This window comes from Brassica napus, chromosome C7 (assembly GCF_020379485.1).
Source record: "Brassica napus cultivar Da-Ae chromosome C7, Da-Ae, whole genome shotgun sequence".
Taxonomy (NCBI): Eukaryota; Viridiplantae; Streptophyta; class Magnoliopsida; order Brassicales; family Brassicaceae; genus Brassica; species Brassica napus.
Window position 1 is genome coordinate 16,563,468 of NC_063450.1, and position 17,763 is coordinate 16,581,230.

Here is a 17,763-nt window from a genome sequence, read left to right on the forward strand (position 1 = left end):
TTTTCACATATTTTCTATAATTACAACTTAGAAATTTCTATAATCACTTTTTACCATATTATTTTTTCCTTAATCTTTATATATTTTTTTATTGCTTGGTTTACAAATTTAAAAGAATCTATACAATTAAAAGACTAATTTTTATGTTTCAGTTTTATATTTGTTAAATAACATAAAATGATAGTAAAATACTTTTGTATCTTCTATCAATTTTTTTTTTTCAAAAATTGATTACTTATATATTAGTTTGTCATAAGACAATATTGTTAAAAATATGTACTATTTTTATTTTGCTTACGGCATCAAAATACCTTCGCACGGCTCTGAGCGGTTGATCCTCGGCCAAACCTTGTAAACCTCCACGTAAAATATATATTCCATCTATTTTATATTATAAGTAGTTTTAGCAAACAAATATATTTTATACAGAAATATTTGTAACATTTTAATATATTTTTATATTTATTAAATATTGTGTGACCAATTAAATTATGTATTTATAAATTATATACTAAATATATTTTTAAAATTTCTGGGCTGAATTTTCCATGATTTTAAGAATCCAACATAATATTTATAATGTATTTATAATGTATATATATCTATATTATTCAAATTGAAATATCTTTTGGTACTGTTTGGAAACATGGATATCAGTATAAATGAGAATTGTTTAAAAACATAGATAACAATAGCCATGTTCTTTTATCTGACGCTGCGATCGGCGGTTGCGTCAAAGAAATACACTACAACGGAGACAAATCAAACCTGTTTTGAAAAAGAAATCAGTGGCCAACAAATTCCGAAGACACAAAATGCATAGACAACCGACGCTTCTATTCCCAGTGTCAGAGTTATCCATTTTTATTGGCCGCAGCGGCTAAAAAACAAGCAGCATTTTTCCGCCAGTCATGAATATGCCGTGGGAGTAGTTGTAATTTCTAGACGCAACCGCCGATAGCAGCGTCAGATAAAAGAACATGGCTAATATAAAAAAAAAAGTATAGAGTCATTTTAGTAATTTTACTAATATAATTACATTAATTGTATTTCCATATTTTACTCATTTTAACAATTTCATTAATTATATTACATTAACAATACATCACATCATTAATTATATTACCATAATAATAATAATGTATATTTTTATTTATTAGTTAATCAACGTTAACTTTGTGTCAATTAGAAGCCAACTCTCTTGCGATCTCAAGTTGACGTCATTGAGTGAATCGGGTATCGGTTATGTCCGGTTATGTCCCCGTGGTGATGCATCCTCTGAACTTCGATATTATCTACTTGTGGAACAGGAGCGTGAAAGGTTTGGTCTTGTTTAACTTGCGCGCACACGTGCTTTTAGTGTTCATAAAGAAGCTGAAGAAGATGGCAAGTGTATGGATGGTTGCATCTTGAGTTTTAACGGCTGCAGCGAGTATAAGAAGGGTATTCGTAGATACTATCTCCCATGGTATGAAGGTGGTCCTAACAATCTCTTATTTCCACAATATGTTCACCCTCGTTGGGTGCACCGTCTCCCTCGCCCTCAATCTACCTACCTAGTGTGTACTCTGTTTCTGAGCACTGAGAGATAAGTGTTGCGGTTGCCACTACAAATCAAACTCTGTTCAAATAATGGATTTTGCTTATTAGCTTTGTTTATTGCTCTGGACAATGTTTCACTTGTAGCTTTTCCAACTGATCAGAATATGGCTATGCACATTAATACTTCACTTGCGAAGCAGCCACATCCTCAGGTTGTTCAAGTGATAACACTGATTACATTTGAGTATCGGCTTGTTTTTTTTGGATGTTTTGTTAAGTAGCGGCTTCATGTGTTTTGTGTTTCCTATGTACATTGTGTTTCTTAAACAAAAAGTTATCCAGAAAACATTGACTAGCGAAGAGAGAGGAGAACAAATAGTCGCATATATGTTTAGATCAACAAAATAAGTTATTCATCAAAAGTAATTGAAAACATGATGGTACCCTTTCAGTTTAAAAAGTAAGCTGTTTGAAAATGAAAATGATGATGTTTAGAATACAATTTGAGGAAAGAAAATCCAGAAAATAAAATAGGAAAAAAATGGGTTTAGTAAATATTTTAATTATCAAAAATGAAGATAAACCCTAAAACCCTAAAAGGGGTAAGTCGCAGCTGTTTCTAGAGTCTTCTCCTTCGTCTATTAAGAGTCATCCACTCTTCTCTCCGTAGATCTCACTCGTCCGAACTATCTCTTCCTTAGGGGTTGTCGTCTTCTTCCTCCCTCCTCAGTCACCATGTTTCGTTTCCAATCTCGCTTCCAAGGCCAGGTGAGAACTCTCTTGCTTCCTCTCTCTCTCTTATTGCTTCATTTTTCCGATAGTGAATAACAATGGAGGGAACAAAATCGATCAATGCTTTGATCTAATCTCCTTAGTTTCATCTGGATTCTCTAAATCTACTTGCTTTCATTCCTATTTTTTATATTGATTTTGTTTTCTCATTTCCCCTCTTCTCAGGATTGCAAGTAACACACGACAGGTAAATGGTGCATTGGTCTGTAACTCTCTGGTACGAGATTTGTCTTTGGTCTTATTACTAACTTGATGTTGTCTTGCGTCCTCAGGTATCCAGCAGAATGAGCTGGAGCAGGAACTATTCAGTGAAAGAAATTAATTTTGGGGTTGAAGCTCGTGCTTTGATGCTTAAGGGTGTTGAAGAGCTTGCCGATGCTGTCAGAGTCACCATGGGTCCCAAGGTGCTTATCTATAACTGATCTATGATTTCAGTTTGGTCTGAATTGTTAATGATGTGACTGACGTTCTGTGGTGCTAACTTTGAAGGGATGTAATGTTGTGATTGAGCAAAGTTGGGGAGCTCCTAAAGTGACTAAAGATGTTGTCACCGTTGCTAAAAGCATTGAGTTTAAGGATAAAGTGAAGAACGTTGGTGCCAGTCTTGTCAAGCAAGTTGCTAATGCTACTAATGACGTTGGCGGTGATGGTAAGATTACTCCACTTCTCCTAACTTGATCCTGTTGTTTCTTACCAAAACTCTCTTACCGAGATTTTTCTTAACTAGTCTTCCAGGTACTACTTGTGCTACTGTACTCACCATGGCGATATTAACCGAAGGTTGCAAATCAGTTGCCGCAGGGATGAACGCCATGGACCTAAGGCGAGGTATTTCCATGCCGGTGGATGCTGTGGTGACTAACCTTAAAAGCAGGGCTAGGATGATCAGCACATCCGAAGAGATTGCTCAGGTTGGGACCATTTCTGCAAATGGAGAGAGGGAGATTGGTGAGCTGATTGCTAAGGCTATGGAGAGGGTTGGCAAAGAAGGTGTAATCACCATCCAAGTAAGTGACTCACTGAATATGAGTGCTTATGATACGGATAGATTGGTCAAACCACTTACCGTGAGTAAAATGCTTTGCAGGACGGAAAGACGTTGATTAATGAGTTGGAAGTTGTAGAAGGGATGAAGCTGGACAGAGGTTATACATCCCTGAAGCTGGACAGAGGTTATACATCCCCTCACTTTATCACCAATTAGAAAACCCAAAAATGTGTAAGTTTCTTACTCCTACTACTCAGTCTAAATTCTTGATGCTTCAAATCAGTTCTAGAGTTGACAGAGTTTTGACTCAATATGCAGGAACTGGAAGAGCCTCTCATTCTTATCCATGAGAAGAAGATCTCATCCATCAACTCTGTAGAGGATGGATTCGACCATCCCTCATGGTCCGAAGAACAGACGGCCCGGCCCATACTAAGCGTAGCAACAGCTCGAAGCGGTGGCTCGGAGCGCTGATCTCTCGGCGCGACATGAGAGTACTTTTAGTCGGTCGCACATCGACTAAACACAGTTGGCTCAATGGCTCCTCGAAGCGATGTGGGTTTCTCGGCCCAGCGAGTTAAAAGCACATAAAAGCGACGCGAGCTAGGTCACGGAAGAGCACCAAGTTGGTTATAAAAGAGAGGAGGGAGACAACGTAGAGGGGATCCGAAATCATTCACACATACTTGGCGGCTAGATTAGGGTTTTCCCTTTATTATCTTGCTGTGTTGTATCTTTCCAGTAAAGCTCTTCGAGCTCCGGCATCCTTTCCTTTACGCATTTCCTTTCCTTGTAACCGACAAAACGCTTTTCTGACCATCAATAAGACGTCTTTGCTTAACCCACATTTAAAACCGAATGTTCCCTCGTTTAGTACCGTTTTCCGATCAAACAGTTGGCGTCCACCGTGGGGCCTCTAGCAAAGTAACGTCAACAAGATGGCGACGAGCAACGACGGTTTTTCCTCTGGAGAAGAGCGTGAAGCTCCCGAAACGACACCTGCGTCATTTACGACTCCGGCGCCGCTACCACCCGCATCCATAGAAACTATCATGGCGCGCCTTGCACAACATGACGCAGCCCAGAAGGCGGCGACCGACCAAATCGCAGCGCTCGTAAAAATCTTAGCCCCTCTCGCTGTGAACGTGGAAGCTTCGACGGTGCAGTACCGGAGACATCTGTTTAATACAGATAGAGCGACCGGCGCGACACCGGCGCATCCTGGAGATCAAGATGTCAACGACGGCGATACGGCTCAAAACCCTGGAGGTCTTGACGCACACACCGTAAACGAACTAGCCGCGTTAAAGCAATCAATGCTCGATATACACTCCAAGATTCACAACGTAACGACGTCAGCTTCACAAATCGAACGTGTCCTCGCAGAATCTCTCCGGACGCCGTTCACAGAGAAAATAACGAAGGTTCAACTCCGAAAGATGGAAAAGCTCCGTCTTCCGACCTTCGACGGTGTTTTCGACCCTTCTGCCCACATCACGTCCTTCAACATTGCGATGCGACGCGCAAACCTCTCTGACGAAGAAAAAGACGCTGGCTTTTGTCAGCTTTTCGTCGAAAACCTAGAAGGAGTTGCTCTCAACTGGTTCACCGGCCTCCAAGAGAACTCCATCAGCAGCTTTCACGACCTCTCGACGGCTTTCCTCAAGAACTATATCATGTTTACTCGTCAGGAAGCCACCGCCACGGATCTCTGGAATCTCAACCACGCTAACGGGCAAAGCCTGAGGGATTTCATGGAGGAGTTTAAATATGTCGTCTCGAAAGTCGACGTACCAGACCACATAATTGTGGAATCGTTGATGAACACCCTCCATATTAAATCACCGTTCCGAGCTGACCTCTACCGGCATCTGACGAGATCCGTACCAGATGCTATCGCCCGATTAAACAACTTCATCTGTATGGAAGAAGACACCAGGGCGAAGGCGGCGGCGAAAGAAGCGGCAGGAAAACAAACGCCCGCCCGAACTAACGACACTCGTCAGGAGCCTCGCCAGCATTCTGTAGGTGGGAAACTCAACCAAAAGAGGGGTTACATGAACGTAGTGGACGAAGAAGAGCCATCAGGCTCTGCAGTTGTCGTGCGAGAGAAGGGATGGAATCATTGGGATCAAGACACTGCGCAGAAGACATCCAGTTCCTCTGAACCAACGAGTTCAAACGCTGCCGAGCCTGACAAGTGGTGCTCGTATCACAAAGTCAAGTCCCACGACACGAAGGATTGCAAGGTTCGTTATGGACATTTCCTCGAGTCGATAGCCAGTGGCAAAATCGAGATAGAATCTCCCCCGCAGAAGCCGAAAAACAATAAAAGCTGGAGGAAAAACAAAGAGAAGAAAACTCAGAAGTCTCAAGCCAGGGCTCCTCAAAACGAAGAACGAGCTAGCCCCGAGAGAGCACCAGTGAACAACGTCAATCCCGAGGACGAGTCAACCGATGAGGAACGACCGAAGAACCGACAGTGAGTGGAAGTAATTCTCTCTCGACCTGACGATTCATCTGACGAAATCCCACCGATAGCACCCGATTTGCGCGACAAATTAGGGAGAAAAATGGACTCTGAGGATCTACACGTCTCGCTAAAGCAAAAAGCCGCAATGGTACCAGTAAGCAAGACGGATCTCAGGACGACTGTAACACCCCCGAACCGTCCTAGGCATAGGTCGACCCACCGGCCAAAAATCAAACAAGAACATGACCGACGAACCGACCCACACCAAGGGTTGGAGATGAAAGGCCAACAATCAAACAAGAACATGACTGACCGTTCAACCCAACACCATGGTCCGGAAGCGCTACGTGACGGGCTAGGGACAATCCAGTTAACGTCACAAAACTTAATCCGCAACTTCGACCAGTTCATCCACTAACACGTCCCGCTAAATCATGGCTTAAAGCTTTGCAACCCGTACTATGAGTTAACGGTTCCGTTAGATCGCGGCCTAAGGCTTTTCAACCCGTACCTAAACCTAACATTGTGTTTAGACCGGACAAGTCTATTTATCAGAGAACCATTGTAACGAATATAAAACATCACTTTTATTGAATATAATAAAGATTCGTTACAAGTAAAATATTACAGATGGATCCAGGCCCAGTGCCAACATCGAGTCAAAAGACTTTAACTAGTACCGTTTTATAAAAGGAAAGGCAAAAGTACTTCTGGTGCTCCTAACGTCCAGCTTCCACGCTACCCGGTCTCCCACTAAGGTTTCCTGCAACGATAAGTGAGTTTAATGAGTAACCTAATGTCACTCAGTGAGCCAGGGCTCCAACTAACAAATACAACCCCTCGCCATCCCAACCCCAAACAATCTAAGACGAGGAGTTCACCTAACAATAACAGAACAATAATAATCATCATTCGAGGCTTCCCCCGTGGAAACCCGAGTGACTCAACAAGAACATAAACATAAATTAGATAAGCAGTGGAATATAATCCACCATTAGCATAATAAAATAATATATGCTACGGCTCTACACTTGTACACTACACAACCCACTCCAGCTTTCTCCTCACATTCTCGACCCGGAACACCTAACTCGCAGCCACAGAGTCACACGGGCTAGAACATCCAAACTACTGACATGTAACCCCAATAAGGTATCACATGAAGGAGCATGCTTTCTAGCAACCTCTCCGTACAGATCATGCTTTATGCAACCTCTCTGCCCAGCCGCGTGGGGACATACTCTGGCAACCTTCCTTGCCCCAAACTAACATGTAGCACCCACCAAGGATACCACATGACGAAGCATTCTTTCTAGCAACCTCCCCGTACAGAGCATTCTTTATGTAACCTCTCTGCCAAGTCGCGTACGGAGATGCTTATGTAACCTTCCTTACCGCGTAGCACCCAAAACACAAGCCTAGCATTGCTGATCATGCAAGCTATCGGCAAAGCTCGATACTAAACACTAGTACCAATAATCCGACCTATATGGCCTAGGATGCTAAGTACAACACTAACTAGGAACTCAACCTATATGGCCTAGATTCCCTACTAACTCAACCATACACCGTACTAGCAATTCGGTCTATATGACCTGAGTTGCCTAGTACTAACATATAATCAACTAAAACAACAACATCACAATCCATGCATGCAACCCGATAATAACGCAATAGCAATAGACATCTATGCATGCAATCTAAAAACCTAGCAATCAACCCAAGATAGATTCCAGAATACCTATCTATCCACAACCTAGCAATATTATGTAAGGGTTTGCATTCGCTAACTAACCAAGCAACCTAACCATTAGCATGCTACTACGATTCTCAAGCAATAACTAAGCATGCTATCAACTCAATCAATCAAACCACGACTATTAACTAATCAAACCGTTACTCAGTTAGACCTGGCCTCCTGCCATGATCCAGCTTCTAAGTAACGGGAACCTGCATGAAAACAAGTCAGCAATCAATTGTCGTGACTCACAGTGTTTGGTTCGTTGTGGCTTTGACCCTTGCCTGAATCCTCGACCAAAACCCTTTCTTGAACTCCTCAAGTAGCCTCCTGTCCCAACTGACCTCAAAGGCGTGCCTAACCCTGAATGGCCTCCCTTGAACAATTCTCAACTCAAACAGAAACTCCTCTAGGCGACGACTCAAAACTGGTGTAGTAACTGATCTCGAAAACTCCCCAAAACTCTCGAAATCTATCGAAACCTCTTGCTTTCTCTCTCTACTTTCTCTCACGTTTTTAAACTGATCTGCAGTGGTCTGGATGTGTGTGAACTGTGAAGGTGGGCGTGCCTATTTATAGAAGACAGCAGCCAATCACCTTCAAGTTGGTGGCAGCCCGTGTGTCGCTCCGCATGGCTCCGGTTGCATGTGCGGCGGCACCTAGTGCTCCACATGGCGGTCAGCATGCTCAGGATGGCATGTAAGGTGACACCACGTCCTCCACATGTCTGATGCACGTCATGGTTTCATGCAATCCGACACCACAACGCCCTCATGTCGATAAACATGCTTCGATCGCAGATACGGCGACATCTCGTGCTTCTGGGTGTCACTCCGCATGTGCTACTTCCATGTGCGCTGACACCTCGAGCTTGTGTAGACAGATAGCTTATCAGATGGTTGACACCACGTCCTGATGACATGCATCGGGACACCTCGAGCTTCTCGGTCGATTTACGCGATTTCGACCCTTCCGGCATATTTATCGCCCGCGATTCGACCACCAAGTTGATGTTCGACCAATCTTCTGTCTCGACCATTCTTATCCCAAAGGGCGGGTTATCACAACGACCCTCAATGAGTCCAAGGCGAGAAAGACTGCCCACACCTTAGTTGCTCCGAGCTTCCAACCTCAACTTACAGACTTACGCGAGCAGATCAATTCTAAAGTTGAAGACCTACGCGTCAAGCTTAGCCAGTCCAAAAGACGTGATTTATGACCACGCCTCTAGGCGAAACAACAGGCGCAACTGGAGTTGATGAAGGCTACGCACGCCCCACACCTCAATGTGATAATGGGTGGCTTACCTCCTTGCGGGGACTCGGTAAGGGCCGTTAAAGATTACATACGACAAGCCGTCACCGTGCAGAAATGGCCTTCACAAGTCGAAGCTGACCATCAGATCTCTTTCTCAGCAGCCGATACTCGCAGCATCAGCATGCCGCATAATGATCCACTCCTCATTGATATTGGAATTGGCGAATGCCGGGTCACAAAGGTTCTCGTCGACACTGGTAGCTCGGCCGACCTTATCTTTCGAGATATGCTCGACAAGATGGGAATCGATCTACGCGACATGAAGCCCTCTTCACGCACTCTCACGGGGTCAACGGTTCCTCGGAACAGATGATCGGGGCAATACGTCTCCCGGTTTACGCAGGGGACGTAACCCGAACCGTTAAGTTCTCTGTTATTCGGGCTAAGGCGCTTTACAACGCTATCCTCGGCACCCCTTGGTTACACTCCATGGAAGCCATTCCCTGTACTTATCACCAGTGTGATAAGTTTCCCGGAAAAGACGGAACAACACACACGATCCGTGGAGACTAACGGGCTGAGAGAGAGCTGCTTATCGCCGCAGTCAAGTTACAACAGTCAGTTTCTCTCGTCAACTCAGTCGCCAAACCAATTCATAAAATCTATCCCCAGAAGGAAGAAATCCATTGATGAAGCCGACCCGACGAAAGTCATACGCGTTGGAGCCTTCCTCTTCGACGAGATGCAATCACAGGTCATCTCCTTCCTCAGAGCAAACGCTTCAACTTTCGCATGGACAACCTCGGATATGAAGGGGATAGACCCCGCCGTAGCGTCCCACGAGTTGAACGTTAACCCTACGTTCAAACCTATTCGGCAGAAAAAACAGAAGCTCAGACCTGAGCGGTCTACTGATGTGATTGAAGAAGTCGACAGATTGCTCGATGCAAGCTTCATCGCCGAGGTCCGTTATCCAGAATGGTTGGCCAATCCTGTGGTAGTGAAGAAGAAAAACGGGAAGTGGCGCATCTGTGTCGACTTCACTGATCTAAACAAAGCCTGTCCCAAAGACAACTACCCCCTCCCTCACATCGATCGTTTGGTAGAGTCGACAGCCGGTAACGAAGTCTTAACCTTCATGGACGCCTTCTCAGGGTACAATCAAATCCTAATGCATCCGGATGACCGCGAGAAAACGGCCTTCATAACGGACCGGGGGACATATTGCTATAAAGTCATGCTCTTCGGCTTGAAGAACGCAGGCGCGACCTACCAGCGTTTGGTCAATCGAATGTTCGCAGATAAATTTGGCGACACTATGGAGGTTTACATCGACGACATGCTGGTCAAGCAACTCCACGCTGAAAACCACCTCGACCATTTGCGACACTACTTCAAAACGTTGAACGAGTTTGGGATGAAACTCAACCCGGCGAAGTGCACCTTTAGAGTCACCTCAGGCGAATTCTTGGGATACATTGTCACCCAGCGAGGCATCGAAGCGAACCCCAAGCAAATAACGACAATCCTCGACCTCCCGAGCCTAAGGAACAAACGAGAAGTCCAACGCTTAACAGGGAGAATTGCGGTCCTCAACAGATTCATCTCGCGATCTACTGATAAGTGCCTCCCTTTTTATGAACTCTTGCGCGGAAATAAAAGTTTCATCTGGGACGAAAAATGCGAAGAAGCGTTCAATCAAGTGAAGCACTATCTCACGACGCCTCCGGTTCTGTCAAAGCCCGAGGCCGGTGATACGCTGTCCTTATATATCGCCGACACTTCCTCGGCGGTCAGCAGCGTTCTCATCCGCGAAGATCGAGGCGAGCAGAAGCCCATTTTCTACATCAGCAAATTCATGACCGAACCGGAAACGTGGTACCCAAACTTGGAGAAGATGGCTCTCGCCGTCGTCACCTCGGTGAGAAAACTCAGGCCTTACTTTCAACCACATACGATCGAAATACTCTCCAACCAGCCCCTCAGAACGGTGATGCAAAACACAAACAAGTCAGGAAGATATACCAAGTGGGCAATGGAACTAAGCGGGCACGACATTGTATACAAGAACCGCACTGCAGCTAAATCGCAGGTTCTCGCTGACTTCCTGATCGAGTTAACGCTAGAACTCGAACAAGACCTAATCCTACCAAGCAAGAATTGGATACTGCACGTAGATGGTTCATCTACGAACAAAGGTTCGGGGGCAGGTGTACAACTACAGTCTCCCACAGGCGAGCTAATTCGACAATCGTTCAGCTTTGGCTTCGCAGCATCAAACAACGAAGCTGAATACGAGTCTCTCATTGCGGGGCTCCGTCTCGCTAAAGCAGCCAAAGCTAAGCGAGTCAGCGCATACTGCGATTCCCAACTCGTGGTAAACCAATATCTTGGCGACTACGTCAGGAATGATAGGATGGATCCTTACCTAAAAACTCGTTAAGGATCTCACACAGGATTTCGAGTTCTTCGAAATCACAAAGGTTCCTCGTGGAGAAAACATATGCGCGGACGCCCTCGCAGCTCTTGGAAGCAAACTGCACGACCAAGTGAAGAGAACGATCCCAATACACAAGATTGAGAAACCATGCATCAGCCAAATAACCGAGCAGTTGGCTATCGCAGCATCCGTCACCGACTCAATGCATATCGACGAAGCAGAACCTTGCACAACGGAAAGTCAGCTCAGCGATTGGCGAAAGGAGTTCATCGCTTACTTAGCTGATGGCAAATTGCCTACCGAGAAGTGGGAGGCTAGATGACTCTAGCGACGCAGCGCACATTACGTCGTCATGGACGGAGACCTCCATCGATGGACCGCGACAAAGGTACTCCTTAAATGCATTTCCGGCGACGAAACAAGACACGTCATGGACGAAACGCACGAAGGAGCAACATGCAATCATTCAGGGGGGCGAGCCCTCGCATTGAAAGTGAAGAATCTCGGTTTCTACTGGCCGACCATGAACGCAGATTGTGAATCCTACGTCAAAAAATGTGACAAGTGCCAGCGAAACCCTTCAACCATCCACAGTCCGACGGAGTTGCTCCATACCTTGACTGCACCGTACCCGTTCATGCGATGGGGAATGGATATTATTTGACCAATGCCGAGCTCTCGACAGAAGAGATTCATCTTGGTCCTCATGGATAAGGAGGTACAGAAGTTCGTCTGGAAAAACATCATTTGCAGGCACGGGCTCCCCTACGAGATAATCACTGACAGAGGGTCACAGTTTATCTCGCATAACTTCAGAGAGTTCTGCAACAGGTGGAGAATCTGTCTAAACATGTCAACACCGAGAAACCCGCAGAGCAACAGTCAAGCCGAGTCAACTAACAAAACAATCGTCGACGGCCTCAAGAAGCGACTTGACTTGAAAAAGGGTTGCTGTGCTGATGAACTAGACGGAGTCCTGTGGTCCCATAGAACACCCCGCGTGGAGCAACCAAGGCTACCCCTTTCTCGATGGCCTAAAGAGTCGAAGCAATGGCACCCGCCGAAGTAAACGTAACGAGCTTGCGCCGTTCCAAAATGCCGCAGAATGTCGAACTCAACCATGATATGCTCCTCGACGCCCTAGACGACATCGAGGAAAAACACGACCAAGCACTACTTTACATTCAGAACTATCAGCATCAGATCCAAAGATACTATAACAAGAAGGTTAATTCTCGGCCTCTCGAAATTGGCAACCTCGTTCTGCGGAAGTTGTTCGAGAATACCAAGGAATGGAAAGCTGGCAAACTCGGAGCCAACTGGGAGGGACCTTACAAGATCACCGAGATAGTCAAACCCGGGGTCTACCATCTCGAAACCTCAACCGGCGAAGCAGTGCCACGAGCTTGGAACTCGAAGCACCTTCGACGTTTCCACAACTAAACAAGCACCAAAAGCGAATGAATGACTCACGGTCACGTTCACTCGTTGCTAAAAAGAAAAAAAGAAAAAAAAAACGAGTAAATGCGCTTTCCCAGCCACTTTTGCTCGAAAAACAAAGAACTACGAATGGCTTGATCCTCCACAAAGGAGGTACATAGGCAGCCTTAACGGGTCAAGCTGTAACAAAAAAAAAAAACTCCTCCCTTGAGAAGTCCACACCGCTCATGCGATGCCAACACGAGCTCGCCCCGGCCTCTCGATCGAACGTACCGGCACTCGCAACCCACCACCGAGTATGTCCTGATCAGACACGTGCTCGCGGGGACTTGGTCGTATTACAGCATTAGCTGATATGTCCGAAATGATGACTCCTATCCGTTTCATGATTTACTAAGTAAGGTTTGGCCGACCGAATGCTTAGAAATTACTTTGAAATCGGATCTGGAACCGTTGCCATTTAAAAACTTTTCCTAGTCCCAAGTTGCACGCCTTTGGCCCGCGTCTAGTCAGCGCACAGACAACTGAGCCAAATGAGCGAAAGCACTTACCGACTGATGGCTCGGCGACAAACTATTGCAAGCCCACTGAATCTGTGATCTACGCGAGGCAACGTCAGAAACGTCAATATCATTGTCTCGGTGCAGCGTTGATCACATGCTCTAAATATTCGCCTTCGCGATCAGTATTTACGAAGCTCCTTAAACTCGATACAAAGGCTAGACTCTCTTATAATCCTTTGAAAACTCAATTGACAATGCTACGGTTTATCGAGTATTCGATATTAAAGAAAGTCAAATAAAGTAGAGTTCATAAAGTCTTCTTCGAGGAAAAGATAGATGGAGTCCCAAGCAAACAACAAAATACCTCTCCGGGTCAAGTCAAAAAGAAAAAAAAGAGAAGAGAGTTTAAGTTCGAAAGGGACGACGAAGTCATTCTTCGGCATCTTTGGCCAGCTCCCGCTCAGCATCTTCATCACCGATAGATGGTCCTGGGGGGTCCGCGTGCATCGAGTAATCGCCTTCGTTCTCAATATGAGGTGTCGTCTCGCCCTCGCGAACCTCGAGTAAATCCTTAGGAGGGTTGACCTGGGAGTCATCTACCCCTTCACCATGGCCTTTGTCGACCTCTCTGTCGTCTTCATCCTTGTTCGATTCCCCATCCTGGACATCCTCTTGGTCAGCAGCCGAGGAATCAGAAATCTCAAAGACGGTGGTTCGAGCCTGGTCTTGTGCTGAGATCCCCCTTCGTCGACAGTTTGAACGACGGGAGCCGGCACATTGCTTCCTGGGGTACCGTGTCCCAGGGAACGAGACGGAGAGATTGAAGCCTCGAGACGATTAGCGGGACTTTGGAGAGCAGCAGCGGTCCTCGGATTGACCCGGTGTGCATTGGTTCTGTGCGGGTCGAGACCTGCGAAGGCTCGCATATCGACAAACTGCGAGTCGAGCATAAGTGGAGACAGGGCCAAGTCGTCCTCGGGGATCTCGCTAGGGTTTAGTTTTGCAGCTACCCTCTCGAACTGCTTTTCTTGGGAAGCAAACATGTCAATGGTCTCCTGAGGGATGTCACGACTACCAACCTTCAAAGCTTCAAGGCATTTTTTAGTTCCGAATGCCTGACTCTGCAACAGCCGCGCCGTGTCGAATGGCTCGCAACGAGCCCACCTGTTGCGCAGATACCCGAAGTGCTTGTTGGATTTCGTGATCATCTTGGTCTCAACCCTCACCCTCTCCTCCTTTGTAACCTCATTGATACGCGTGTCCCTGAGTCTACCTAACTCTTTCTTATGCTCTGCGGCCTTAACTCCAAAGCTTCGATAGTAGAGCGAGCGATGGAAAGCTCCACCTCGGCTGCGTCAGCTCGCTCCTTCTGAGCCTTTCTTCGAGCAACTGCTCGATCCCGTTTTTTAGCCATTTTATCATACTCTTCCTGCCATTCCGCCCTCTTTCGGCAAAGAAGCCTACCTTTGGCCGCCACCGTCCTCTTCAGCTTCTCCGACTCTTAAAGCGCTTCCTTCAGCGCCGTGTCATATTTCTCGATGACGAAGTTCGAGACTCCGTCACACTGCGAAGCACGGAAGCCAGAATACTTAAGCAAATAAAACAAATACAATGCAAATGGAAAAGGCGATGGAGACGAAGGAAAGTCTTACCAGCAACTTGGTGCGAGCAGCATCAACGTACTCGTCCTGGAAGATCAAGTCAGCAACTGGCGGAAGAGGCTTCGGGCCGCATTTGATCTGACTGACCAGTTCCGCGCATCTGTTGCATAGATGAGGGGAGTCAGTCCATCGTATTCAAACGAGACGCGGTCGAGAAACTCAACCCTTAGAGTCTTCCTGACGATTGGAGCACCAACAGTCGACGTACCGGGAGCCGATGCCCCGGGGACCGATGGAGCAGAAGCTCTGACAACACTTGGAGCAGAAGCAGAAAGAACCTGGAGACTGGTCGTTCCCTGCTCGCTCGCTTGCTTCGATCTCTTCTTCTGAAGCGGAACCTCGAGCGAGACATTCCCGGGTTCGTCTGTTAAAGCCAAGTTAGGAGTTGGCCCGACAGTCGAGCCAGCCTGAGCAGAGGAACCAGCAACTCCGGCACCCCGGGTCGCAACGTTCTTCTCCGGAAATTGCTGAGTGTTCGACTGCTTCTTCTTCTTTCTCTTCTTCATGGGCGGCTCGACGGCCTCAGCCCGATCAGTTTCCTCTGGAAAAGTCTCGAGATCCTCACCAACGGAGGGATCGTCGCGAGATCTCTTCTTGCTTTTCTTCTTCTTAGAAGCAGCGGCGATGGCGCCGGGCGAAGAGTCTTGACGCTGGAGAGTCGCGTCGATTGTATCGGCAACCACCATCTCATTAGAGGGTACCGACGTCTCATCACTTGGCAGACCAAGCTGGGTCGCCATCATGGCACTTAGATCCGAAAGGCCCCTCATTTTCCTTGCTTCGTTAATCCTCTTCCGCTCTTCTTTGGTGAACAGCGAGATCCGTCTCTTAACCTTGTTAGCCGAGGGAAGGTAACTTGAATTCCAATCCTCTGCGAAAAACATGAACAAAAGGCTTAGTCACGAAAGTGGAAGCAGAGAGTCGCAGCAGAACAAGGAAAAGAGCAGACTTACTCTTGGAAATTCGATCAATGCAACGGCGAACCCTCTCCCAAGAAATGTTCTCCCAATGCTTTTGATCGAGTCTCGCGACGGCACGAGCGCTCGACAGGAATTCCTCTGGATACTTGCGAGAAGTCGGATGTTCAGTTGCAAAGAAAAAAAACGGTTAGTATGCGAAGAAACAACGCGAGTTAAGGAGGGTACTCTACCAAGTAAGGTTTTCCACAACACACGGTAGTCTTCGTCTGGAGGATCCTCGAAGGCAGAATCGTCACACTTGACGTAAAAATAAGACCTCTGCCAGTCAAATGTCTTATTAGGGTGCCCCCCTATCATGTTATAGCTTGGTCGCATTTTTATCAACAAAAGGCCGTCGTCCAACGAGCTGATGGACGCCAACTCCTCGAAAGCGCGAACACTTAGAGAGACGTCGATCTCGGCAGCCATGACCATCAAGGAAACCGCGATACGCCATGAGCCATTCAGGAACTGGCTGATCGTTGCGCCTCGGTGCCTCGCGTACGATGTAACCAGTCGAGGGATCGGGAACCAGAGCTTCGTATCGTCTTGAAAATAGGATTCATATACACACTGGAACCCAACCGGCGGCGACTAAGGCCTCTGGCTTTTCGAAGGAATCAGGAAAGTCACCTCCAATCCGCGACGTTCCCTCAAAAGTTTCTTCACACTATCAAGAGTCGACCGCGTCTCGATAACGTTCTCCCAGGCCTGACCGCTCACATCCGGAGAGCGCAGGAACTCGGGAGCTACAGCCGGAAGTTCTTCGAAGATCTCTCCAGGGTAGTAGCATGTCGGTACGTAATTAACGAGAGGAGCTCCGTCTCTCGCACCGCCCGAACCCTCTCTTTCGCAAACCTGCGGCTCAGCTGGTGTTCCTCCTACTTCTTGTCGGTACGAGCGCGCTGACTCGGAAACCAAGATCCTTCGAGACAGATCCAAACTCCTAGTGTCCATCATCGCTTCGTGATGGACTTGTTCAAATTCTTCGAGCGGAACCCCGCTCGCATCTCTCGCGGGACTAGATGCAGTCGCAACCTCTTTCCCTTTCTGTTTACGAGATAACCTCCCACCAGACGACATACCGCTATCTATTCTACAACAACAACAACCTAGAGAGAAGCAAGGAGGAAGAGAGAGAAAGTACCTGGATAACGCGGAGAAGAATGGAGAGAATGAGAAGTGGAGAGGTATTTATAGAGGAGGAGCGGGGCGTTTCCCCGAGGCGTCATCATTAGGTCTACATGGGCCTCGAAACAGTACCTAGCCGCCCGAAGAAATCGACGCGCCGTTTCGACTTCTCGCAATAACCGGTTCCAACCCAGGCCAAACCAACGGTCGAACTAAAAATCGGGCCTAACCAAACGAAAACCGGTTCGACCGGGACTCGATTAAACCGTCCAAAAACATGAGGATACATGACAAAGTCTCGCTATACGACGACCGAACAACGCACTTTCGCGACGGCCCGTCTGTCCTTCCAAACCATTAACTTTCCAAATTCATCAAGCTCGACAGAACGTCACTCGCCGATGAACTGGGGGACTTACTGTAGAGGATGGATTCGACCATCCCTCAAGGCCCGAAGAACAGACGGCCCGGCCCATACTAAGCGTAGCAACAGCTCGAAGCGGCGGCTCGGAGCGCCGATCTCTCGGCGCGACATTAGAGTACTTTTAGTCGGTCGCGCATCGACTAAACACAGTCGGCTCAATGGCTCCTCGAAGCGATGTGGGCTTCTCGGCCCAGCGAGTTAAAAGCCCATAAAAGCGACGCGAGCTAGGTCACGGAAGAGCACCAAGTCGAGGAGGGAGACAACGTAGAGGGGATCCGAAATCATTCACACATACTTGGCGGCTAGATTAGGGGTTTTCCTTTATTATCTTGCCTTGTTGTATCTTTCCGGTAAAACTCTTCGAGCTCCGGCATCCTTTCCTTTACGCATTTCCTTTTCTTGTAACCGACGAAAC

The 17,763-nt window shown here is 46.9% G+C and overlaps 3 protein-coding genes across 3 annotated transcripts; all 3 read left to right on the forward strand.

Annotated features, from left to right (window-relative positions):
• The first annotated feature begins 2,150 nt into the window (after positions 1 to 2,150).
• On the forward strand, positions 2,151 to 4,167 carry LOC106452437 (chaperonin CPN60, mitochondrial). Its single transcript, XM_013894553.3, has 7 exons — positions 2,151 to 2,310; positions 2,500 to 2,521; positions 2,607 to 2,738; positions 2,824 to 2,983; positions 3,070 to 3,341; positions 3,422 to 3,553; positions 3,641 to 4,167. The coding sequence occupies exons 3-6, from the start codon at positions 2,619 to 2,621 to the stop codon at positions 3,536 to 3,538; spliced, it is 669 nt and encodes a 222-aa protein (XP_013750007.1). The 5' UTR covers positions 2,151 to 2,310; positions 2,500 to 2,521; positions 2,607 to 2,618; the 3' UTR covers positions 3,539 to 3,553; positions 3,641 to 4,167.
• A 93-nt stretch (positions 4,168 to 4,260) lies between these two features.
• LOC106363874 lies at positions 4,261 to 5,808 on the forward strand. Its single transcript, XM_013803550.1, has one exon. The coding sequence runs from the start codon at positions 4,261 to 4,263 to the stop codon at positions 5,806 to 5,808; it is 1,548 nt and encodes a 515-aa protein (XP_013659004.1).
• A 6,089-nt stretch (positions 5,809 to 11,897) lies between these two features.
• On the forward strand, positions 11,898 to 12,299 carry LOC106363857. Its single transcript, XM_013803534.1, has one exon. The coding sequence runs from the start codon at positions 11,898 to 11,900 to the stop codon at positions 12,297 to 12,299; it is 402 nt and encodes a 133-aa protein (XP_013658988.1).
• The last annotated feature ends 5,464 nt before the right edge of the window (positions 12,300 to 17,763 follow it).

What these genes read in the sequence shown, in the direction of transcription:
- LOC106452437 (XM_013894553.3), top strand. Translation starts at nt 2,619, where the DNA reads ATGAGCTGGAGCAGGAACTATTCAGTGAAAGAAATTAATTTTGGGGTT. An exon ending in TAATGACGTTGGCGGTGATG is followed by an intron (nt 2,984 to 3,069) that starts GTAAGATTACTC and finishes CTAGTCTTCCAG; the next exon opens with GTACTACTTGTGCTACTGTA. An exon ending in AAGGTGTAATCACCATCCAA is followed by an intron (nt 3,342 to 3,421) that starts GTAAGTGACTCA and finishes AATGCTTTGCAG; the next exon opens with GACGGAAAGACGTTGATTAA.
- LOC106363874 (XM_013803550.1), top strand. Translation starts at nt 4,261, where the DNA reads ATGGCGACGAGCAACGACGGTTTTTCCTCTGGAGAAGAGCGTGAAGCT.
- LOC106363857 (XM_013803534.1), top strand. Translation starts at nt 11,898, where the DNA reads ATGCCGAGCTCTCGACAGAAGAGATTCATCTTGGTCCTCATGGATAAG.